The sequence below is a fragment of the Oncorhynchus mykiss genome, chromosome 2 (assembly GCF_013265735.2).
Source record: "Oncorhynchus mykiss isolate Arlee chromosome 2, USDA_OmykA_1.1, whole genome shotgun sequence".
Taxonomy (NCBI): Eukaryota; Metazoa; Chordata; class Actinopteri; order Salmoniformes; family Salmonidae; genus Oncorhynchus; species Oncorhynchus mykiss.
In genome coordinates this window covers 54,884,231-54,909,789 of record NC_048566.1, presented here as the reverse complement: position 1 = coordinate 54,909,789, position 25,559 = coordinate 54,884,231, and the positions used below count along the sequence as shown (strand labels likewise).

Genomic DNA, 25,559 nt, shown 5'->3' with positions numbered 1-25,559 from the left:
CGGATCATCAAGAACTTCAAGGAGAGCGGTTCAATTGTTGTGAATAAGGCTTCAGGGCACCCAAGAAAGTCCAGCAAGCGCCAGGACCGTCTCTCAAAGTTGACTCAGCTGCGGGATCGGGGCACCACCAGTACAGTGAGGCGAAGACTTTTGGAGGATGGCCTGGTGTCAAGAAGGGCAGCAAAGAAGCCACTTCTCTCCAGGAAAAACATCAGGGACAGACTGATATTCTGCAAAAGGTACAGGGATTGGACTGCTGAGGACTGGGGTAAAGTCATTTTCTCTGATGAATCCCGTTTCCAATTGTTTGGGGCATTCAGAAAAAAGCTTGTCCGGAGAAGACAAGGTGAGCGCTACCATCAGTCCTGTGTCATGCCAACAGTAAAGCATCCTGAGACCATTCATGTGTGGGGTTGCTTCTTAGCCAAGGGATTGGGCTCACTCACAATTTTGCCTAAGAACACAGCCATGAATAAAGAATGGTACCAACACATCCTCTGAGAGCAACTCCGCCCAACCATCACAGAACAGTTTGGTGACGAACAATGCCTTTTCCAGCATGATGGAGCACCTTGTCATAAGGCAAAAGTGATAACTAAGTGGCTCGGGGAACAAAATATCGATATTTTGGGTCCATGGCCAGGAAACTCCCCAGACCTTAATCCCATTGAGAACTTGTGGTCAATCCTCAAGAGGCGGGTGACAGAATGCCAGGGCGGATTGCAGAGGTCTTGAAAAAGAAGGGTCAACACTGCAAATATTGACTCTTTGCAACAACTTCAGGTAATTGTCAATAAAAGCCTTTGACACTTATGAAATGCTTGTAATTATACTTCAGTATTCCACAGTAACATCTGACAAAACATATCTGAAGACACCGAAGCAGCAAACTTTGTGAAAATTAATAGTTGTGTCATTCTCAAAAAACTTTTGGCCACGACTGTACACACACAAAAAACACTTTTCTCAACACATTAAGTGTACTCTACTACCGCATACAGGTATCTACAATACAAAATCAATGTGTATTTGTATGCGTGTGTCTCGGGGTGGGTGGGGTCAAGGAACCAACGGACAACAGTAGGCGAATGATACACTGTTTTGTTTGCACATGAATGTGCTATCTATGTGCCTGTCCGTTCTCGGGACAAAAAAAACACCATGAGGTTTACTTCCGTGTCGGTTTATCTTCCTCACAACACTGGATGTTTGTTTTGTTGTTTTATAAAGGAAGAGATAAATATCAGTAAAGTGGCCAACACATAAATAGGCATTACTCTCTCCCTTTTTCCACACAGTTTTTGCTTCTTTAATTTTTTTTATTATTAAATTAATTTAGTATACATTTTCTTTGTAAATTGAACCCATTTTGATTTTCTTTAGGAGGGGAGCGGGAACCAGGCAAACCCCAACTACAGAGCATATGGGGTGGGAAATGCTGTTTTCATATTGTACATGGGGAGCTGTGGGTCAGGAAGTGCACAGATAGGGCTCTACCTGTGCAGAGCACAAGCCCCTTTGCTTTTCCAGTATCTAAAGTGCCCTTTTGGGTGGTGGCAGTGCTTAATTTGAGCCAGATCCTGTTCGGCACCTCAGTTTTGGATTGTTTTGTTCTGGAATCCATTAGCCAGGATCCGGTACCTCTCGTAACATAAAGCATTATTTTTACTGTTTGCAAAGTAAAAATGATAATAAAAGCAATCAAGAGTCAATTCAAGTTAATCCTGTGTTATTCTCCTGGCTGCCCCCTAAAAAAAAGTAATGTGAAAACAGTGCCTGATATTCTAAGAATTGATCAGTGTTGGCCTGGCCCGGGTTTATGTTTTGCACAACATCGTAGCTTATTTCGACCAACGCATGGCCATTGCTGTGGTGAGAGAGAGAAGTACGCCTGTATTTCTCACCGAACCAGAATGAGATTCACTTTCTGTGATGTCTCTCCCTGCTCTGATAGAAATGAGCATGTAACTCTCACCTCTCCAGCGTTGCACTTCATCATTTATTTCCTTACAGAATCACAGCCGTGGTGAGGGTGCTGGAGCTATCACAGCACCACTGATACATTTAAATACATTTGCCAAAGTTATGGAATTACTGCGGTCAACCAATACAGGATCTTTCGCAAGATTTCATATACAACAGCAGGAAAACACAGATCCTGCTGAAAAGAGAAGACTAATCTGTCTGTAGGCTACCAAGTTATCAACTTTCAAATAGACCTATTGTGCCGAACAGCATTGTTTTACAAAGTAAAACAAGAGAGAGATGAGCTTTTGGCATGAGCGCATTGGCCATCGCCGGTGAGTGAGCTGCGCAACATTGGGTGAGTCAGTGAAACTGGATAGCTTTTTTAGGACTATAAAATCCTCCTCATATTGTACAATATGTGTGTCTCCATAGGCTATTGACGGATTTAAGACAAGGTTGTTTTCATTGATCTCAGATTCTCAATTTGTCCGTGTCAAAGTATAACCTGTCATTTTGTTCTAAAGTCTCTAGTCATCTAAAATTATGTAGAATTATGTAGAACCACTAAAAATGTTCCTTTTCCGCAGTCTGAAAACTTGCTCCAGGACCTCAGACTGGGGAGAAGGTTCACCTTCCAACAGGACAACGACCCTAAGCACACAGCCAAAACAGCACAGGAGTGGCTTCGGGACAAGTCTCTGAATGTCATTGAGTGGCCCAGCCAGAGCCCGGACCTGAACCGGATCGAACATCTCTGGAAAGATATGAAAATAGCTGTGCAGTGACGCTCCCCATCCAAACTGACAGAGCTTGAGAGGATCTGCAGAGAAGAATGGGAGAAACTCCCCAAATACAGGTGTGCCAAGCTTGAAGCATCATACCCAAGAAGACTCAAGGCTGTAATCACTGCCAAAGGTGCTTCAACAAAGTTCTGAGTACAGGGTCTGAATACTTATGTAAATGTGATATTTCAGTTTTTAATGGCATATTATGGGGTATTGTGTGTAGACTGATGAGGAATGAAAACATTTGAATAAGGCATTTCAAATAAGGCTGAGGAATGAACACATTTGAATAAGACATTTCAAATAAGGCTGTAACATAACAAAATGTGGAAAAAGCGAAGAGGTCTGAATGCTTTCCGAATGCACTGTATATTTAGTTGGCTATTGGCTACTGATGGATTCTGGGTTCTAACTCCTAAACTGGGGATAGGGTTAATTATCAGGTATCTATTGAAATATTGGGTGCTTAGGGTTAGAGGGTCTACACCAGAAGTTAATGGTTATCTGTAGGAGGAAGGTATATAGTGTGTGCAATTAAGCTTGGAATGTACTGAGTGTAGGGAAAGCGATCACATGGCAGGCAATGAGAATGGGAGAGAGCTATGGATTAGTGATGAAGGGGGTTGAGGTCAGGTCAGGTCAGGTCACGTTAAGGGAAAAATAACAGTTTATTTCCCGTATCACTTATTTTCCTGCCTAGCAATGAAGATACAATGTTTAGCGAGGAGCAGACTCCACACAAAGTGGGGTACAAATACCACCACTAATGTAAACATGTTTTTGTCTGTTCCGCTGTTCGATCCTTTGGGAAGAATACACTTGGTTTAAGCTTTCATAGTGCCAGTCTAGTTCTTACTCTGATAATCAGAACCTAACACTACTCAACCTTTAACCAGCCACACAGGTTTAAACTTTATACGGCCTGCATATGGTCTAAATAGACAAAAGCCTGAATTCATGTAATAATTAACTATATTATTGTAAACAAATACCTGCTTGCACTTTTGCAGGCTGTCCAACTACCAGGTTGTTGTCTTCCTTGTCCACAATGACAACAAAAGGAATGAATGAATCCAACGAATTCTTCCAAATTGGGGATTTCACTTGCGCATTATCTGTTTCCACGATAGTGTAATCCCCATCATAACCTTTCTTTTTTTAACCTTTCTTTTTATTTCTCTTGTTATGTTGGCTACTTTCACATGAGCTAGGTGGCTGGTAGTCTCGGCTATTTCTGCATTATCGCTCACATAATAGAATCCGCAACACTTTTCAACACAACAAGCTCCTGGGTTTGTAAAAAATATATTATTTTAATTTAAAGGGAAATTTCACTTTTTTTCAACTTCATAATCATCATCTCCAGCACCAATGTGAAAATGGCGCGTTTCTATGTTTTGTAGTAAAAAAGATGTGTTTCCAAAAGATAAGTATTAACCAATTAGTAGACAATTAGTAGGCAATGCCTATTCATAATTGGTTAAAATCACATGATGAACACCAATGACGTCATTCGTCTGCCTCACTCTTCACATAATAGAATGCGCAACACTATTCAACCCAACAAGCTTCTGGGTTTGTAAAGAAAAAAAGTATAATATTTAGATTTAAAATGTTTCCAAATGGCAATATAGTTTGTTAGAACTGCAAGCCGACACACTGGTTGAAATTCTTTTTTATTCCACCTGCCAGCTGATTTGTTTGCGGGTCAACCTCAAGGAAACGTAAGTATCAGAACCGATGCAAGACTAATGTGTACTGCCTTTTTTCTACTTTGATATATTTTTGCCTTATACCTACGCTGAACTAGCATAGGGCCATAGGGCCACAAGGCGACCACAAACAGTATTATGGGTAACAAAGAATGAGAAATGATGTGTGTCATGGAATGTGAAGGGAACAGTGAACTTATTGAAGCATTACAAGGTATTAACTCATGGGAATAACTTGAAAGCAAAGATAGCATTCCTTCAAGAGAGTCATCTCTGACCATCAGGCTACACCCATTTAAACAGTTCATGGAAAGGGCAGGGTTTCTGCCCAGGTTACCAAAGTAGGGCTCGTGGGACAGCAATTTTGATTAAGAGTAATGTCTCCTCACGTGTTATTTCCGATCCAGATGGCAGGCGTGTTATTGTTACAGGATAACTTAATAATAGGCCTGTAGTGCTGAATAAGGATACGGATGAATAAGGATGACAGCAACTTAATCAAATCATTATTTTCCTTATTACCAGATTTGAACTCCCGTTATGTGATTCTGTGTGGGACTTTAATTGTTTTTTGAATCTGGTACTCCACCGTTTAACAAATAAGAATATGCCTTTATCCCACAGAGCTCAGGATATTATGTCTTCTTAAGTTTGGTGTCTTTGATTTGTGGAAGCAGTTAAATCCCACAGAAAAACAATACTATTTTTTTTCCTCCCGTCCACCACTATTTTTCACATATTGACTACTTCGTTGTTGATGATAAAACTGCATCTAGTCATATCCGATCACGCCCCCCTAGTACTACCGTCAGTACTACCATGAAAAATAAGCCTCATAAAACATGGTGTTCTGTGCTGCTCTCTGAGCAGAATTTCATTAACTTTGTCTCAGAGCAGATACAGCTTTTCTTAGAAGTAAAAAAAAAAATCAGAAGACACTTCACCCAGCCATTTATGGGAAACATTGAAAGTGTATATTAGAGGGCAATCATTTACGTAGCCAACAGTAATAAAAAGCGATCCAAGGACTTCAAAATGGATATCAAAAGGGAGACCTTTCTGACAGACCAACAGTATGTGGAGCACCCCTCACCAGAGCTACAGAACAAGAAGCTTAAATTAAAAAATGGACTTGATCTCTTATCAACAAATCAGTTCGAGATTATGCTTCTGAAGATCTGTCATTTGGTTAACAAGCAAACAAACTTTAAGCCTGTCAACTGTGTCAAACTACTGCATCTCAATTAATTTCACAAATCTGCACGCAATCTGATGGTATATAGAGTGATCATACAGAGATTGACAATGCATTTAAGAATTTTTACTTTTTACCAATCTGAATCCAGTGGGAATGGTTCTGAAACTGAATTTTTTTCAAGATCTGCCAATGTTGACTTCGGACCAAACTGTAAAATCAGGATTAGATGCTCAACAGGCCATCCATCGCCTGTCTTAAAATGGTCTACTAAGATAACATATGGTGTTTGTTAAAGATGGTCATATTTTTTAAAATAAAATATTGAATTTGGCCATCACTACTATAGCCCATAGAAACGCATTGAATAACACATTAAATAATAAGGAAGAAGGTTTTGAAGTGTCTCTCATATATCTAGGCAATATAAGACAGCTCAGGAACATATCTATATATTTTTAGACACATTTAACCCCTTTTTTTGTTGGCACAAAAATTCCATACATGAAAACAAAAAACGGTACCCTCAGACGAGTCCCGTTACACTGATCGGGGTCGTAGGACAAAACGGAGAACACCATCGTGTTCGTGAGACTCGATCTTTCATTTCAGTTTGTATATTAGTTTGTGCTCATATTTTGGAGGCCAAACCATTCAGACGTTTTCAGGATGTCTCCTGGTCTGACAAACGACCGCTGTAGCTCTGCCACTTTCCACCACATGTGGAAGGACGACATAGGCGGATGAGGTGGATTGAGAGACAGCCCATATATATATATATATAAATAAAAAGATTTCCCTAGTTTAAACAGACAGATTTTGATGGGGATTTTTGTATTATGTTAACTTGATTGATGCATGCGAGTGTCAATCGACTCTTAAGGATGAATCATATTGTAATAGAATAACCGCTCTATTACGCAATACCTTTTTACATTGCAGTGCTGAATTATCAATATTAATATTGGGCTGCAAACATCATGTCATAGTGGCTACTCTATCACTGCCAGTAGCAGTTTATAACTAGGTTAAACAATGAGATTGTCACATACATACTGTCACATACACACAGAGTAGACTACTGTATGATTACTGAGATATTACATTTACCTACAGAAATAAATAAAAAAATCCACTTTAGAGACATTCGAGGCACGCAATCTTTGGAGAGTGCTGCAAACCAGATTAGGAGAGCATACACAGATATGCTGTAGATCCAGACGTAGCAGAGCTGCTGAGGGAGGATGACGATGCTGTCATAGATGAATGTCTATTGTTTGATGGCACTTGACACAAGAGAGGATTCACTTCCAACTACGGGAATATGTGTGTGCATAGACATTGCAACAGGTCCAGTGATAAGACTATGAAGTGTTGTCTTCATACTGCCATGCATGTGTGATGAAAAGGAAAATAGGGTTTACTGAGGAGTTCAGGGAATGGAAGGAGTCACATGCAGATGACTGTGCCCAAAACTTCTCAGGGTCTAGAAAAGTAATAGAGCAGGAGGCAGCAAAACGCACGTGGGCCAGACCAGTCAGTCGCCATCGCATTTGTTACACAGAAATGCTCTCAGATGGTGACAGTACTTCTTAAGTTTGTCACATTAGATCCCTACCCAGGAATTGAGATACAGTGCCCTGCAAAAGTATTCATCCCCCTTGGTGTTTTTCCTATTTTGTTGCATTACAACCTGTAATATAAATGTATTTTTATTTGGATTTCAAGTAATGGACATACACAAAATAGTTCAAATTGGTGAAGTGAAAAAAAATTTACTTGTTTAAAAAATAAAAAATTTAATTAAAAACTGAAAAGTTGTGAGGGCATTTGTATTCACCCCCTTTGCTATGAAATTCCTACCTTCAGAAGTCACATAATTAGTTAAATAAAGTCCACCTGTGTGCAATCTAAATGTCACACGATCTGTCACATGAACTCAGTATATATACACCTGTTCTGAATGGCCCCAGAGTCTGCAACACCACTAAGCAAGGGGCACCACCAAGCAAGCGGCACCATAAAGACCAAGGAGCTCTCCAAACAGGTCTGGGACAAAGTTGTGGAGAAGTACAGATCAGGGTAGGGTTATAAAAAAATATCCGAATCTTTGAACATCCCACGGAGCACCATTAAATCAATTATTAAAACAATTGAAAGAATATGGCAACACAACAAACCTACCAAAACTCACGGACCAGGCACGGAGGGCATTAATCAGAGAGGCAACAAAGAGACCAAATATAACCCTGAAGGAGTTGTCCACAGCAGAGTTTGGAGTATCTGTCCATAGGACCACTTTAAGCCGTACACTCCACAGAGCTGGGCTTTATGGAAGAGCGGCCAGACAAAAGACATTGCTTAAAATAAGCAAACACATGTGGTGTTCGTCAAAAGGCATGTGGGAAACTACCCAACCATATGCAAGAAGGTACTCTGGTCAAATGAGACTAAAATGTAGCTTTTTGGCCATCAAGGAAAATGCTATGTCTGGCACAAACCCAACACCTCTCATCACCCCGGGGGACACCATCCCCACAGTGAAGCATGGTGGTGGCAGCATCATGCTGTGGGGATGTTTTCCCATCGGCAGGGACTGGGAAACTGGTCAGAATTGAAGGAATGGTGGATGGCGCTAAATACAGGGAAATTCTTGAGGGAAATCGGTTTCAGTCTTCCGGAGATTTGAGTCTGGGACGAAGGTTCACCTTCCAGCAGGACAATGACCCTACGCATACTGCTAAAGCAACACTCGAGTGGTTTAAGGGGAAACATTTAAATGTTTTGGAATGGCCTAGTCAAAGCACAGACCTCAATCCAATTGAGAGTCTGTGGTATGACTTAAAGATTGCTGTACACCAGCGGAACCCATCAAACTTGAAGGAGCTGGAGCAGCTTTGCCTTGAAGAATGGGCAAAAAAATCCCAGTGGCTAGATGTACCAAGCTTATAGAGACATACCCCAAAAGACTTGCAGCTGTAATTGCTGCAAAAGGTGCCTCTACAAAGTATTGACTTTGGGGGGTGAATAGTTATGCATGCTAAAGTTTTCAGTTTTTTTGTCTCATTGTGTGTTTGTTTCGCAATAAAACATATTTTGCATCTTCAAAGTGGTATGTTGTGTAAATCAAATGATACAACCCCCCCAAAATGTATTTTAATTCCAGTTTGTAAGGCAACAAAATAGGAAAAATGCCAAAGGGGTGAATACTTTCGCAAGCCACTGTAGGGAAACTGGAATGCATCCATCATGCCCACAAGAGGATGGGAACATCTCTATGTAAACTTAGTGCAGAAATATGCCTTGGGGGCAGAGTTGTAGGAAAACTTACTTCACTAAAATGTAAAAGTCTACAAAACTATTACAGGAGAGCAATTCCTGACATCAAGGGTGATGTAGAGAGCATGGAGACTGCCATCTGGGCTGGTCTTCTCCATTCCATGTCAACAGACGAAACCCCTAATCACGGCAGATGCTCGTCATCTTGGTGCTGGTACCAGCGAGCCCTAGAAAATGGTTAGAATCCACCCAGTCACAAAAACCATCCAGGCCATACATTTTTTTAATCGAGAAGTTGCACAGAAAATGGTGCCTGTATACCATAGGATGTTAAATGACAACCTCCTCATTTTTTCTCAGCCTTCAAAGGAGCAACTTCAAATCCAAGATGGCAGCATGTCAAGTCGTTAGTCTGTGACTAGTACATTTTAACCTTCTAATAACCTATTTATTTATGGTTGCGTAACTTCGTTGTTGTGTAGTGCAAACTATTTTAATTCTGCTGGTGTAAAGATCACAGGTCCTCCTCAACTCGGCACTTCATTACTTGACGTTTACCAAAGTAACGCCATCTCTGGCTGGCCTGAGTTCCTTCTTCGTCTGCGGAGTGTCTTGTCCAAGCTGCTCCTTTTTGCTCTTCGCCTGGCTGTCAGTGGCAGCTCAACAATCTCAACGTTCTCTCTATCGAACTCAACACCCAATCTACTCACACGTGCAAACACTCACATTCAGACTCATACATACACGCTGTCTCTCTCTCCCCTTACCTTCGTTGGCCTCTAATTTAAAAAAAATTTTGTCAGAGAAAATGACAGTTATCGTGGTATTGCTTTGTGCACTGACTTTACTGAACTCTGGAGAAAACGAACATTGTCGCTGGGTGAGTACATCTGACAGTGTGCTCTCCCGTCCATTGGACATTTTGTCTGCAGGAACTCGCTCTTTTTCACTTGGTCCACTTGTCCAAGAGCCGATGTATTTGTGGCATGATGTAAACAGTACGAATGTGTCTCTTCCAAAGTCAAATGGTTTTAAATGACTGTTTTTTATTGTCTGGAAACTCACTTGTAGAATTTGCTTGCAGTAGGTCTCTTAAAAAAGAGAAGCCGTGCAAGGTTATTAAACAGAGGTGCCTAGTTATTCTTCTTTTGTTGATATCAGGTAACGTGTAACCTAACCCTGGCCCTGATATGAAATGTCTCCAAACCCCCTCTGATTTTAAATCAAGTTGTTTTTAGTATTTTTAATTTAAATGTACGCAGCCTGTTGTCAAAAATTGATGTGGTTAAGATTTGGGCTAAATCAACTGATGCTGATGTAATTGTGTTTTCTGAAACCTGGCTCAGCAAGTCTGTTTTTGATAAGGATATTTGTATAAGTGGTTACAATGTATATCGCACTGATCGGGTTAAGAAAAGTGGGAGTGTGGCAATATATGTAACTAAATTCCCTGTAATTGTGGCAATTTGGAAACAGTTGGAATTTCTTGCTTTGAATATTGAGGTTTCTGTGATTGGCTGTTATAGACCCCCCTCTGCTCTCGGTGATGCATTTTCTTCTTTGACGCACCTTGTGTCTAAACTTCTTTACAGTGAAATGATCTTGATTGGTGATCTCAACTGGTGTTGGTTAAAGCCGGTGTCTGATGATTTAAAAATGTTTTGTAATTCTATGAATCCCAGTTGATTAACTCACCCAAATCTTAAATGTCCAGATAAGTCTACCCTAATCAATTTGATATTGACAAATGTTCCACATAAATATTGTGCGGTTGGTGTTTTTTGTAATGATTTAAGTGACCATTGTGCTGTTGTTGCTGTTAGAAATACTAAGGTTCCAAAGACAAACCCACGTTTTATTCGTATGGGAAATATGAAGTGTTTTAATGAGCAGGCTTTCTTTCATGATTTGTTTTATTTTGACTGGAGCAAGATTGAGTTTATTCCTGATGTGGAAACTGCCTGGAAATTCTTTCATGATGGTTTTTCCCAAAGAGTAAACAAACATGCCCCATTCAGCAGGTTCAGAGTTAAAGGGTGGGATAATCCATGGTTTTCTTCTGAGCTGTCTTGTATTATTCACGACCGTAATCTAGCCTGGGCTAAAGCTTGGAAATCATGTTCTGATGCTGATTGGCTTATTTTTAGGCAGTTCTGAAACAAGTGTTCTTTTCTTCTCAGGAAGGTCAAGTCTGGCTTATTCTTAGGCAGTTCCGAAACAAGTGTTATTTTCTTCTCAGGAAGGTCAAGTCTGGCTTATTTTTAGGCAGTTCCGAAACAAGTGTTCTTTTCTTCTCAGGAAGGTCAAGTCTGGCTTATTTTTAGGCAGTTCCGAAACAAGTGTTCTTTTCTTCTCAGGAAGGTCAAGACTGGCTTATTTTTAGGCAGTTCCGAAACAAGTGTTCTTTTCTTCTCAGGAAGGCCAAGTCTGAATATTTTATGTCTGTTACCACTGATAACCTGATTGACCCTAGAACGTTTTGGAAGGCTATTAAGTCTATGTCTGGTAACAGTAATTTTAATGAATTACCGTCATGTGTTTTGAAGGACTCTGTTTTATCAGGGCAAGGAGATTGAGGTTGTAACCTCATATAAATATCTTGGGATTTTAATTGATGACGGCCTCTCTTTTAATTAAATTGCGTATTCAACAACTTACAAAAAAATTGAAGCTGAAATTGGGATTTTATTTACAGAATAAGGCCTGTTTTTCTTTTGAAGCCAGAAGGAGGCTAGTATCAGCTAAATTTATGCTGATATATGAATGCTTCAGCTCAGTGTTTGAGATCAATTGACACTCTTTACCATGGCACTTTGAGATTTATTTTAAACTGCAAAACCCTTACACACCACTGCACTTTGTATACCAGGGTTGGCTGGCCTTCTCTAGTCACTCGTAGGCTCAGTCAGTGGTATACTTTTATATACAAAGCCATTTTGGGTTTACTACCTTTTTATTTGTGCATTTTTATTGAAATGTGGTGGGTACTCTCTTCATTCGTTGGACTTTATCCTGCTAACTGTTCCAAATGTCCAAACTGAATTTGGTAAAAGGGCTTTTATGTACTCTGCGCCATCGTCTTGGAACACCTTACAAAATACTTTTAAACTGGAAGAACTTGTCCCGATTGGTGTTTTTAAATCACTGATGAAGGATTTTGAGGCTGATTCCCTGACCTGTCAATGTTTTTAATTTGCTGTTTTATACTCTTGTGAATTCAATGGTTTTTACTAGATTACTTGTAGTTTTTCATGTTGTCTGTCTGTATTTTTTTTGTAATGACTTGCTGCTGCCTATCTTGGCCAGGGCGCTCTTGAAAAAGAGATTTTAATCTCAATAAGCCCTTCCTGGTTAAATATAGGTTAAATAAAAAATATTCCACACACTGGTTCTTAGGACTTTTTAGATCTTGTGTAATTTTGATTTTAAGTAACATTTTATTTGTAAATCTATGCAAAATTTGCATCTGTCGTACGTGTGAATAGTGTTTTTTGTAAATAAATCCATGAAATAACAATATTTATTTTGATAAACTATTCTTGGTAAGTCTGACCACTGGGTGTGTTATCACAATAAAACAAAACAAAAATCACTCTGACTTGAATCAATGTGTTGAAAAATTGATTTTCGTGTGGGGATGAACATGTCATTTTTGAAACAAATAGGGAATTATTTAACAAAAGTGCAATGGTGCCAATATATTTGGCTGCAACTGTATAAGGATAATTTAGTTACTACATAATAACAGCCTGCAGTAGGCCTTCTACTTGAGTTATTCAATGAAAGGGGGCAGCACTAAGCTAGCCTGAAACATCACTACCTGGAGTACCTCAAATTGAGCATGTTATGTCTCCATGAGACGCCATCTTAAAAGCTGCAATAAGTAACTTTAAGGATGACCTTACCAAATTCACATAGAAATGGGAATTATAGACCTGTCATTCGCATTGAAAGCAAGTCTTAATAAGCAATAGATGTGCACCATTTCTATGCTTCCCATGCTTATGTTTTTGTCTTTTACTTTTGGTTTTGTACACTAGCTTCAAACAGCTAAAACTACAATATATTTGGTTATTGAAAAGATATAGCACAGCGTTTTAGAAGATGCAATGATTTTCTACTTTTGCCACAAACTGAAATTAGGCAATCTATTAGAATTTTTGCAACCAGTAAATGGCGGAATGATTTCAGCATATTGCACCTTTAACCGGCTTAATTTGATTTCAATGCACTGTTGAGTCTTCACATAGGAATGAATGGTGTCACGTTATATACGTCATATCTAGTCATTGGACATACTGTTATGGGATTTTTATTAATCATGACTAAATGATGTATACATTTAGCTTAGAATTACAACTAAACAGAATACTACTCTGTTACTGTATGAATGTATGAATCTTATTATAATCATAATACTGAATATAAGGTGTGTAGTTTTAGTCAAGAATTAGAACAAGGACTTTCTGTTCCTTGGTAGAAACAAATGGAGCTATCGTCAGACCGGCTGGAATACTGTGTTCCTTACAGGACATTCTGTCTCCACCCAGGGAGGGGAGAGACCTTGGGCTTGTAGTAGATTGTTAAACAGGTGGCAGACAATGTGAGGAGGCTTGTGAACTATATTGCCATTGTATCTGAGAGTAGGAGGGACATTTATGACAAAATTTGAGGTATATAAACCAATGTACATGGTATTATAACCGGAGCCAATAGATTAGGTTTTGTCTTGCACTGATGGAGCTGTTCACCTTTTGGCCAATAGCCTGGTGGAACCAGCCTGATCACCGCATTCCAAAAAATGGCCACTATGAGAAATAAAACAAACTATATGCATGAAATTCCTGTTTCCTGCCTAGGAAATCGCTGAAGGCAGAATTATAAGGTGAGATACCCTCGTGCAGTTATCACATAGCATCACGCGGTTACCAAATATAAGGCTTTTGAGGAGAGAAAAGGTCCAGACCTGGTCGATGCCACCCGGGGCAAACATGATGGTAGCGAGGGCCAGAAGACTGTGTCCTTCCAGGAGCATGCTGCTAATCATGGCCTGGCTGCCTGGGATGAGGACCTGGGCACTGGTCAGACTGGCCTGGAACACACGTTCTGGATCTACAGGACAGAGACACATAATTATTTAATGGTTATTAATGACTCGTCAAACTACATGTCAAAAACAAATAGGGCTGCATGACATCAGCAGCCTGGTGTTCCAAATAGCATACCTGCTCTATACCAATAAACCCATCAGTTTAATTTTTTTTTTAGGATATGCTAATCTAGCAAGTCAGGCAACTGAAAGCAACTTTCCAACAGTGTTTTAGTTCGCTGTTTGCTTGCTAGACAGTTCAAATGACGACCGAACATATCTGTTTAGACTGTAGACAACTTTTATTTTAACAGAAATGTAGAACTTCTTGATGCTGTCAAAATCAGGCTATCCTAACAATGGTCCCAACGACAGGTTCAAAGTTGAAAATATTTCATGCCTATGCAACAAGGAAAATGACAGTCACATTGACAGTCTACAGACAGTCGGCATGAGTATAAATTCAATGTAGCTTTGGCCAATGACACTTGTCGCATTCTAATGGTCTAGAGACATTTCATAAGACGGACTATAAATCAACCTTAAGCACCAACAATAAAACATGACATACCACTATTAGGTTAAAAATAAACAGACTAAAAAAAACTCACGGATGCTTAATCGAGCTCAAACCAAGTTTATTCAACTACTGGGTCATACATCTGCAAAGAACATATTCACACAAACACTGACATTTAACCCTTTCTCCTAAGCTGGGCCCCTTCTTACACATCTGGACAGCCAATACACCTCTGTTGCTATCCAGAAGTTATTCCTCACTTCATCTAACCTGACCACTGCCCAAATTCCTCACTCCTCTCCAACTCATGGCTGTCATGATGACTGGTACCCGACTGTCTCTTCTCCTCCCATAGGATCCCTGATGGCTAACAATAACATATCCTGACATAATGTAAACGTTATACATTACCCTCTCTCCCTCAGTGAAATGAATAAGTATATTTCATGATTCCAAAGGTTAAGAAATCAGAACCCATCACCACATAACTAAAACTGCCATACCTGAGAGGTCTCTGGTAATCTCTTGCATTTTCACCAGCATTTCAAACCACGGGTGACTTTCATATAGACCATTATCAGCTAGAGCAGGGCAATTCCTGGGTGTCAACCTGATACAAAGAAAGAAAACAAAGATGGAGCACGAGCTACAAAAACATACAGTATATTTCACAAATGCAGTTTCATCTGAGCCACAAATAGCTTCAATTGGAGATTGTTTGTTTGACAATTGAAAGTACTTTCAAAACCAAGATCAGTAAGCTCCTAATACAATAAATACAATACATTAGCTGAATCTCAAACCGAACACAAGTCAATCTCAACGGTTAGTTGTCGAGTGATCGAGGGCTCTACTGTGTCTTTCAGCAACCTCTCTACCAAGTGGGCATCCTGTGCCAACTCGGCTCCCGAGGCAGCAAGTTCTACCCACAAATCTTAGCGTGTTACCTAGCAACAACAAAGCCACTACTAAAGAAAAATATATTTGTTTTATTGTCACAAATTGTTTTTCCAGGGTGAGCCAAAGTAGTATGGCACCCCTGGAGCAAATTAGGGTGAAGTGCCTTGCTCAAGGGCACAAAGACAGATGTTTTACCTTGTTAGCTTGGGAATTTGAACCAGAGACCTTTTGGTTATTGGCCCAATGCTCAAACCGCTGGGCTACCTGCCGCCCTCAAAATAGTCTGAATGAATCATCAAGAAATCTGTAATTAATTTGAACGTTTTTGCATCATGAGGATGCTCAATACCACGATGTCTCGCGAAAACAACGATGTGACCACATGAACAGATTGTTAATGTAGCTAGAACATGCTGTGGCTCAAAGCTGCCTCTGCCATACAGAGATGAAATATCTAGCCAATACAATTTGAATTTGATAACAGTGCTTGTGAACTTCAGAGCTGTAACAGTTTTACAATTTGGCTTCTAAAAGTATAAACGCATACTAGTAGTAGTCATCGCTCCTGCTCGAAAGTCTACACATTCTGGGTGATGCAAAGTCATCATCTTACTGGCGAGCTCACTGGCCATTTCTGATCACCGTTCTCAAAACTTGTCATTCGTTGCACATCTCACACTACAAGAGCATTGTGCCGACAAAGACGGGATCGCGAGCCCTAAGATTGTGTCTCTGATCTGCTCTTATTAAACGAGCGTTGATGATGGCAGAGCGTTGAGTAGGCAACGACATGGGGATTCTGTCTCCGATCTCAAAAACATGTCTGGGACAGCTAAATTGGGGCCAAAAATCGTGCAGTGCACGCCCGGCTTTAGTCGCACAAGTTTACATCTAGCTAAGGAGTTGTGCTTGAAGGTGCAGTATTTCTTAAAAAAAGGTATTGTAGCACCAATTTCTCATTGCCACATGTTGAATGAAAAACTTCATAAACAGCGGGATACATTTGTGAGAATGAGGCGGGCGAATTGAGCATCTACCCACATTTCATCTTATCGTCCAAAAGCAGTGTATGCAGCGGGCTATACACTCGTATCCCCCATGTACCGGTTCGTACTGAAAACATCCCCTCCTTAACTCGATTTAATAGCATGGTAGCGAGAGAAAGAAAAAAAAAACGGGGAAAATATGCATACTTTCTCTATGAAACCTCATTTTACACCACCATGCTAGAATGGCTAATGCTAATTCCTGATGTTGTACCCTGCGTTCAGCCAGACTGCAACCTGATTGGCTGAACAAACTGCTGCAACCTGATTGGCTGAACGCGATACACAACATCCAGGACTAGCATTCCTAGACATTTAATAAAGAAAGTGTGCATATTTTTTTCAAATTCCCCGCCTTCTCTCCTTTAAATTGAGGTAAGGAGGAAATCGACGCCTTTACAGGCTGAATGGAGAATGTTTTATGTACGAACTGGCTCACGCGGGACACGAGTGTAATCACAGCTGCTTACATTGCCTTTGTACAGTAAGATGAAACGACTCAATATCACCATCTGCCTGTCTTTGGGCTAGTAGGCTAGAGGGATTAGGGATGCAGGCAGAAGTAAACTTTTTTTTTTGCTCAAATAAGTAATCATTACTGATTTGCATTGTCTCAATTATCTTCCAGTCACTGCATGACAATGCACATAAACTCAGCAAAAAAAAGAAACGTCCCTTTTTCAGGACCCTGTCTTTCAAAGATAATTCTTAAAAATCCAAATAACTTCACAGATCTTCATTTGTAAAGGGTTGAAACACTGTTTCCCATGCTTGTTCAATGAACCATAAACAATTAATAAACATGCACCTGTGGAACGGTCGTTAAGACACTAACAGCTTACAGACGGTAGGCAATTAAGGTCACAGTTATGAAAACTCAGGACACTAAAGAGGCCTTTCTATTGATGGTCGGATTCTCGTTTATATTTGAAGGAATGAGCGTTACACCGAGGCCTGTACTCTGTACATTCCACAAGCATTGCCTTTTTCACCTCGTAGCTGTGTAATCCAAAACCTAAGTTGCATTGTGATTGGACAAAAGCAATGACTGTACAGCCCCTCCCTAGAACTTATTGTTTTCAGACTGAGCTTGATGTCATTGCAGGCAATCTCAGCTCTGTGTGTTACAGGGAAGACATCCTCCTCCCTCATGTGGCTCATCCTGACATGACCCTCCAGCATGACAATGCCACCAGCCATACTGCTCGTTCTGTGCATGATTTCCCTTCCTTTTTTGCTGAGTTTATGTTATAGCCTACAATTGTCGTCTTTGAAGCCAAAAACAGGACATGTATATTTTTGCCTAAACAGCTGACTGGCAAAGCACACTGGCACACTCTGCATTCTAAAAGTGAGAGAAAAGGAGCCCAGGCCGAGCGATGTTCCCCATGGTCCTAAAGCCAGCCAAGCAATACTCTAAACAGCTATTGCATGTTAAATCTGGATTGGAATGATTTTAGTTCCCGCAAAAAAATGGCCTACTTTAAATTGTTGGTCTTGAGCTAGGGTATGGCGACTGCCATACTCAACTGACGCCCGCACCTGTGCCGCAGCAAGGCAAATTGGTGCTGTGACTTTGTTGCGGCAATGGCAAAATGTCATCTAGCGACAAATTAAGGAGCCAATAGTGATTCTCAATGAAAAATTGCAGAATACTGCATTTATAATGGCCTCCTATCCAGACCAGCGTGTCACAGCTCTCCTTCGCTGTGAGTCGAGTGACTCGGATTAGCCAGGCTATCGTAGAAATTATCACTGAAACATTTTTGGAAACACTGAACACATCAGCAAGTGGCCACTCAAGAAAAAGTGCTCTGGGGCCAAGTGTTCGGTTTGAGATTCAGTCATAGCCTCCTCCTAGCAAATAGTCATGAAATATTGATTGTCCCTTTCCCTCACCTGTTGTGCTCCAGGTAGGTGTAGAGCAGGTAGCGAAGGCCATTGTCCAGGCAGTGGTGGATGAAGCGTGTGTGTAAGTCGTGTCCTTGAGGGGAGCGGTACTGGGGAATGGGTGGGCTGGCCTGCATCACCCCACCTGCCTGGCCCAGCCTCCACAACAGCTGCTCAAAATCAGCCATCTCGGCCTGGATGAACACTCCTCTCCTGCAAAGAGAGTGGTGGGTGATGGAGGTTAGCAGCTAACATAGCTTTCTTACATATCTAGTGTAATATACCGTATATGACTATTCATTACGTGTATTCAGCAGTGTAGGGTGCAATACCAGTTTGGCCACAAGAGGCCGACACTTGCCTACATTTTTTACTGTGAGTTTGCTTCTCTGCTTCTACTATGGTGGGCTCGCAAGTAAGCCTACTAATCCAGAAAGAAGCACCTTAATATAATACATTTATTTTCTTTATTTTTTAGATTTTGGCTCCAGTATTTCTTCTACTAAACATACAGTGCCTTCAGAAAGTATTCACACCCCTTGACTTATTGCACATTTTGTTGTGTTACAGCCTGAATTCAAAATTGATTACATTTAGTTTTTATCTAACCCATCTACACACAATACCTCATAATGACAAAGTGAAAACACGTTTATAGATTTTTTTGCAATTTTATTTAAAAATTAGATAAAGAAATCGAATATACATAAAGTAGTCACACCCCTGCGATAATACATGTTAGAATGACATTTGGAAGCGATTACAGCTGTGAGTCATTCTGGGTTAAGTCTCTAAAGCCTTGTTCACATTGGCAGTTTGAAGTGACTCAGATCTAAGTTTTTTGCGTAACCGATTCAAATCTGTTCTTTTTCCTACAGTCTGAACAACCAAAAAGCACATGGAATCTGATATTTCAATCCACATTTCAGATCACTTTCGTAGGTGGTTTGAAGTCAAATCTGATTCCTGGCCATGCGACTTTGATCTGAACAGTAAAATCTGATTTATTTGCCCTGAAGTGTTTTTTTTTTAGACGGTTTCTTGGCATACGTTGTTGGTTGCTAGGTACTCAGTTGACAGTTTGACAATAACATGTGGTAGCTAATTAGCTTGTAAATTGTTTGGAAACAAATTAGTGAATGTGCTAGAAAGCTAAACAGCTACCTAGCTAGCTAGTTGACTGTTGTGGCTAGCCAAAAAGGACTCAATTTGAAAGTTGGATCATCTTATCCTTTGAGGCTTTAAAAGTGCTCTTACCTTATGATTTTGAACATTCAAAACAACTGGCAAACATACATGGCAGGCATTGATGTCACCTAAGCTTGCTACATAACTTCTAAGTGATAGGAAACAGGAGAACCACCACCAATCAATCTACATCCCTGCACACACACACACCTGTTGTCACTATGACAACTAGGGTAGCCATGTCAGCAAATGACTGCTGTCTGAACATACACAAATCCGATTTGGTCACTTGTAACTTGCTGTTTGGACAAGCATTACTCCAAAACTGATTTTAAAAACTAAACTGATTTGAGCATTAAGGGCTGCAATGTGAACAAGGTTTAAGAGCTTGGCACATCTGTATTGTACAATATTTGCACATTATAACTCTGTCAATTTGGTTGTTGATCAGTGCTAGACAGCCATTCAAGGTTTTCCAAAGATTTCCAAGCTGATTTAAGTGAAAACTGTAACTAGGCCACTCAGGAACATTCAATGTCATCTTGGTAAACAACTCCAGTGTACAGTCATGGCCAAAAGTTTTGAGAATGACACAAATATTAATTTCCAAAGTTTGCTGCTTCAGTGTCTTTAGATATTTTTGTCAGATGTTACTATGGAATAATAATTACAAGCATTTCAAAAGTGTCAAGGGCTTTTATTGACAATTACACGAAGTTGATGCAGAGTCAATATTTGCAGTGTTGACCCTTCTTTTTCAAGACCTCTGCAATCTGCCCTGGCATGCTGTAAATTAACTTCTGGGCCACATCCTGACTGATGGCAGCTCATTATTGCATAATCAATGCTTGGAGTTTGACAGAATTTGCAGGTTTTTGTTTGGCCACCCGCTTCTTGAGGATTGACCACAAGTTCTCAATGGGATTAAGGTCTGGGGAGTTTCCTGGCCATGGACCCAAAAATAGATGTTTTGTTTTGTTCCCCGAGCCACTTAGTTGCTTCATGGCAAGGTGCTCCATCATGCTGGAAAAGGCATTGTTCGTCACCAAACTGTTCCTGAATGGTTGGGGGAAGTAGCTCTAGGAGGATGTGTTGGTACCATTCTTTATTCATGGCTGTGTTCTTAGGCAAAATTGTGAGTGAGCCCACTCCCTTGGCTGAGAAGCAACCCCACACATGAATGGTCTAAGGATGCTTTACTGTTGGAATGACACAGGACTGATGGTAGCGTTCACCTTGTCTTCTCCGGACAAGCTTTTTTACGGATGTCCCAAACAATCGGAAAGGGGATTAATCAGAGAAAATGACTTTACCCCAGTCCTCAGCAGTCCAATCCCTGTACCTTTTGCAGAATATCAGTCTGTCCCTGATGTTTTTCCTGGAGGGAAGTGGCTTCTTTGCTGCCCTTCTTGACACCAGGCCATCCTCCAAATGTCTTCGCCTCACTGTGCATGCACTGGTGGTGCCCCGATCCCGCAGCTGAATCAACTTTAGGAGAGCCCTTTTTGTGCAAAGCAATGATGACGGCACGTGTATCCTTGCAGGTAACCATGGTTGACAGAGGAAGAACAATGATTCCAAGCACCACCCTCCTTTTGAAGCTTCCAGTCTGTTATTCAAACTCAATCAGCATGACAGAGTGATCTCCAGCCTTGTCCTCGTCAACACTCACACCTGAATAATTTTGCACGCCCAATTTTTCAGTTTTTGATTTGTTAAAAAAGTTTGAAATATCCAATAAATGTCGTTCCACTTCATGATTGTGTCCCACTTGTTGTTGATTCTCCACAAAAAAATACAGTTTTATATCTTTATGTTTGAAGCCTGAAATGTGGCAAAAGGTTGCAAAGTTCAAGGGGGCCGGATACTTTCGCAAGGCACTGTATAATATTAATTCCAGACAGCTACCCAGCTAACGTCCTGAGGGAAAATGCTAAGGGACCAACAGGGAACGTTGTAAGGTGCTGGGTAAGCATTTGCTGGAGTGGCAGCACACTTGACCAAAACCAGGCACAGTCATCAAGTTACTTTATGTTCATTGTCAAAATTCCTGAAAGATGTTTGGCTGTTCGAATCCATGGAAAGCAGGTATTCAACATTCCAGTTCTGGAACATTGTTCTTGAATTTGAAAGACGAGTGATGATTTTTGTCTGTACACACATAACTAGAGATCTTGGTCTTTATGTTGGAACATTAGAGGCCTTGGTTCTTTGCACTGGACAGAACAAACTATGCAAGGTGGATTTCTATCCACATGAGACATGAAAGCTCTACCAGCTAACTTTAGCAAGATTCTCAGACTTCCTGGTCTTGCCAAAAACACAAAACAGGTTCTAATGCATGCCACTTGACCAAGCCCATGTGCAAAACAATTAGCTGGTAAAAGGAACAGGGGAAACCCACTAAAAGGAACGGAGAACCCTACTGCCTTCTGGAGATGGATGGTAGTAGCAGGACATACTACTGGTTGATTTTGAATCCCAGCTTTTGAATGTAGTGTCCCCTTTTAACACAAAACCTTCAACACGAGCAAAGTTCATCACACCAGACATCAAATGGTCAGCTTGTGCAACAATTTCATGTAAGGGGAATCCATTCCTAGATAAATGTCCAGGGCTTCTGGTTTTGGATACATGCAATTGTGCAAGCAAAGATTTCATTACCACTGAGAAACTCGGCCCTTCTCAATCTCTTAAGGAAGTCATTGTGGATAGGAACACATCCATCCACCAGAGCAATAAGAGGGAAAATGTACCACTCTTTAAAAATGTTAAGGCAAGGCCAGTCACAAAGGAGAAAAAGCTAATATCAGCATTAAAATGTGATTGTACACGTTCAACTTTACATAGCGAGCAAGTTTCGCGATGGAAACCTGAACAAGTTTTTCTCTCATGAGAATAACCCATGTCCTCCAATCCTTACAACTACCGGAATGCTTAACCTGCTAATCAAAAACTCTGATCTGCTAGGCCTGATTGCTGTAGACTCCTTCCCACCACGCCCTCTTCTTCTGATGTCAAAATCATTGACATATTTGTCGAATATGGCAGTAGTATCTTCCTGCCTTGGGTAGAGCACCTGTTGTAAAACTGCAGTAGAATCAATAGTGTGGGACACTCAACGAGAGAAAAGTGAGGGAAAGGCATCCGATAGAAAGCTTCCATGTAATTTCTGACTTTCCCATAAATCCTACTAACAAACAGGAGCTTTTCAAAATGTTGACACATTTGGTGTGTGGGAATGAATTTGAAGAAGGAAAAGATCTGTTACAACTGATAAGTCTGTGGTGCTAAAGAGGTCTCTGACATCAATGTCAGAATGTGACCATGAAGAGTGAGACACTAGAGCAGGGGTGTCCAACCCTATTCCTGGAGAGCTATCATCCTGTAGGTTCACTACAACCCACCTGATTCTATTAATTAGCTGGTTGATAAGATGAACCAGTTTAGTTACAACTGGTGTTGGAGTGAAAACATACAGGAAGATAGCTCTCCAGGAACAGGGTTGGACACCCCTGCACTAGAGTATGCCTTCATATTAAAGATGCCCTTCAAAAGGGTGCACAGACCATTATCATTTCAACAGTGGATACAGACCTCATTGCTGGGCTGTTCTTTGATCTTACCAAGGATTATCCAACCAAAAAGCTGTGGGTTGCTTTTGGTATGCCTAAAAACTAACAGGAGATTTGCATCAATACCATCTGCGAAAAGATTGGAATGCACAAGAGTTTGGCTTTGCCAGGCTTCCATGCGGTTTCATGAAAAGGGCAAAAGGGCAGCATGGAGAGTATTGAAGTCATTTCCATAGGTGACTGATGGCTTTTGTTTTCATGGAAGCTGAACCATTTAAACCATTTGATCTGGATTCGTTCACTTTCACATTGGTTGACAGATACACCTATGTTCTCTTTGACAAGGTCCCATGTGGCTCAGTTGGCAGAGCATGGCGCTAGTTACGCCAGGCTTAAGGGTTCGATTCCCATGTGGGACCAGTATGAAAATGTATGCAGTTGCTCTGGAAAGGGGCATCTGGTAAATTACTAAAATGTTTTGATTTATTAGCCAACGGCGACAGCTAGTCATACTGGGGTCTGACATTACAGACAAAATACTTTACAATTTAAAACAACATGTAGTGCGTGTGTGTACATCTATCAGTTACACATACAACAAGTAGGTCACATGGGGGAGATGCATTGTGCCGTGAGGTGTTTATTTATTTTATTTTTTTAAACCAGGATGCTGTTCACTTGCGCTATATAAGATAAAAGGGAGTTCCACATACTCATGTCTCTATATAATACTGTCCGTTTCCTTGAATTTGTTCTGGACCTGGGGACTGTGGAAAAGTTTATTTCGTTACTTGTTTTTTTTATGCATGGGTACGATGGCTTACTGTTCGTTGTGGCATTTCATGCCTAAGTTTGCCAATTACCTAATCATTCAAATACTTGGCAACATCTAATAGTTTTGTGATGAATAAGCCATTTTGTTAGGATACAGCCTTTGCTAAAATGTATCAAGTTGTTTTCCCCCTAATCAATCTACACACAATAGCCCATAATGACAAAGCAAAAAGTTTTCAAAAAATGTTGCTAATGTATATATAAAAAAATATCACATTTCCATAAGTATTCAGTCCCTTTATGCAGTACTTTGTTGAAGCACCTTTGGAATCAATTACAGCCTCAAGTCTTCTTAGGTATGACGCTACTAGCTTGGCACACCTGTATTTGGGGAGTTTCTCCCATTCTTCTCTGCATATGCTCTCAGCTCTGGCTGGGACACTTAAGGACATTCAGAGACTTGTCTCGAAGCCACTCCTGCATTGTCTTGGCTGTGTGCTTAGGATCGTTGTCCTGTTGGAAGGTGAACCTTCACCCCAGTCTGAGGTCCTGAGTGCTCTGGAGCAGGTTTTCATCAAGGATGCTGCCACCATCATGCTTCACCGTAGGGATGGTGAACTCAGGCCAAAGAGTTCAATCTTGGTTTCATCAGACCATAGAATCTTGTTTCTCATGGTCTGAGAGTCTTTAGGTGCCTTTTGGAAAACTCCAAACAGGCTGTCATGTGCCTTTTACTGAGAAGTGGCTTGATTGGTGGAGTGCTGCAGAGATGGTTGTCCTTCTATAAGGTTATTCCATCTCCACAAAGGAACTCTGCAGCTCTGTCAGAGTGACCATCTGGTTGTTGGTCACTTCCCTGACCAAGGCCCTTCTCCCCCAATTGCTCAGCTTGGCCGAAAGCCAGCTCTAGTAAGAGTCTTGGTTGTTCCAAATTTCTTCCATTTAAGAATAATGGTGGCCACTGTGTTCTTGGGGACCTCCAATGCTGCAGAAATGTTTTGGTACTGTTCCCCAGATCTTTGACTCTACACAATCCTGTCTCGGAGCTCAAATGACAATTCCTTCGACCTCATGGCTTGGTTTTTGCTCTGACATGCACTGTCAACTGTGGGACCTTATATAGCCTTTCCAAATCATGTCCAATCGATTGAATTTACCACAGGTGGACTGTAATCAAGTTGTGGAAACATCAAGGATGATCAATGGAAAAAGTACACCGAGCTCAATCTCGAGTCTCATAGGAAAGGGTCTTAATAGTTATGTAAATAAGGTCTGTTTAAAAAAAAATATTTAATACATTTTCTAAAAACCTGTTTTCGTTTTGTCATTATGGGGATTGCTGAATATTTTTTTGTGTCCATTTCAGAATAAGGCTGTAAATGTAACAAAATGTAGAAAAAGTCAAGGGGTCTCAATACTTTCTGATAGCACTGTATATCATTGATCTTGGCTTTATAATACTGTTTCTTTTTCTTTTTATTGAGTTTAGTCACATCATTTCTCAATTTGCAGTAAGTCAGATGTCCAGCCAGATTCATTAGAAACTCATCAATCCATGAAGCCTTCACAGTTCTACCAGTCAGTTTTTTAACAAATGCATGTTTATCAAAAATTGGAAGAAGAAATGTCATATATTCA

General features: G+C 40.5%; 1 protein-coding gene across 3 annotated transcripts in view; it reads right to left on the bottom strand.

Annotated features, from left to right (window-relative positions):
* spg11 (SPG11 vesicle trafficking associated, spatacsin) overlaps nucleotides 1–25,559 on the bottom strand; it is a 91,969-nt gene that overhangs the window by 34,991 nt on the left and 31,419 nt on the right. For all 3 annotated transcript variants that reach the window (XM_021565598.2, XM_021565615.2, XM_021565607.2), the window contains exons 16-18: nucleotides 18,394–18,597; nucleotides 15,052–15,158; nucleotides 13,906–14,051 (exon numbers count right to left, since the gene is read on the bottom strand). In XM_021565598.2, the coding sequence (XP_021421273.2) occupies nucleotides 13,906–14,051; nucleotides 15,052–15,158; nucleotides 18,394–18,597 (457 nt within the window). The remainder of the gene's footprint in view (nucleotides 1–13,905; nucleotides 14,052–15,051; nucleotides 15,159–18,393; nucleotides 18,598–25,559) is intronic.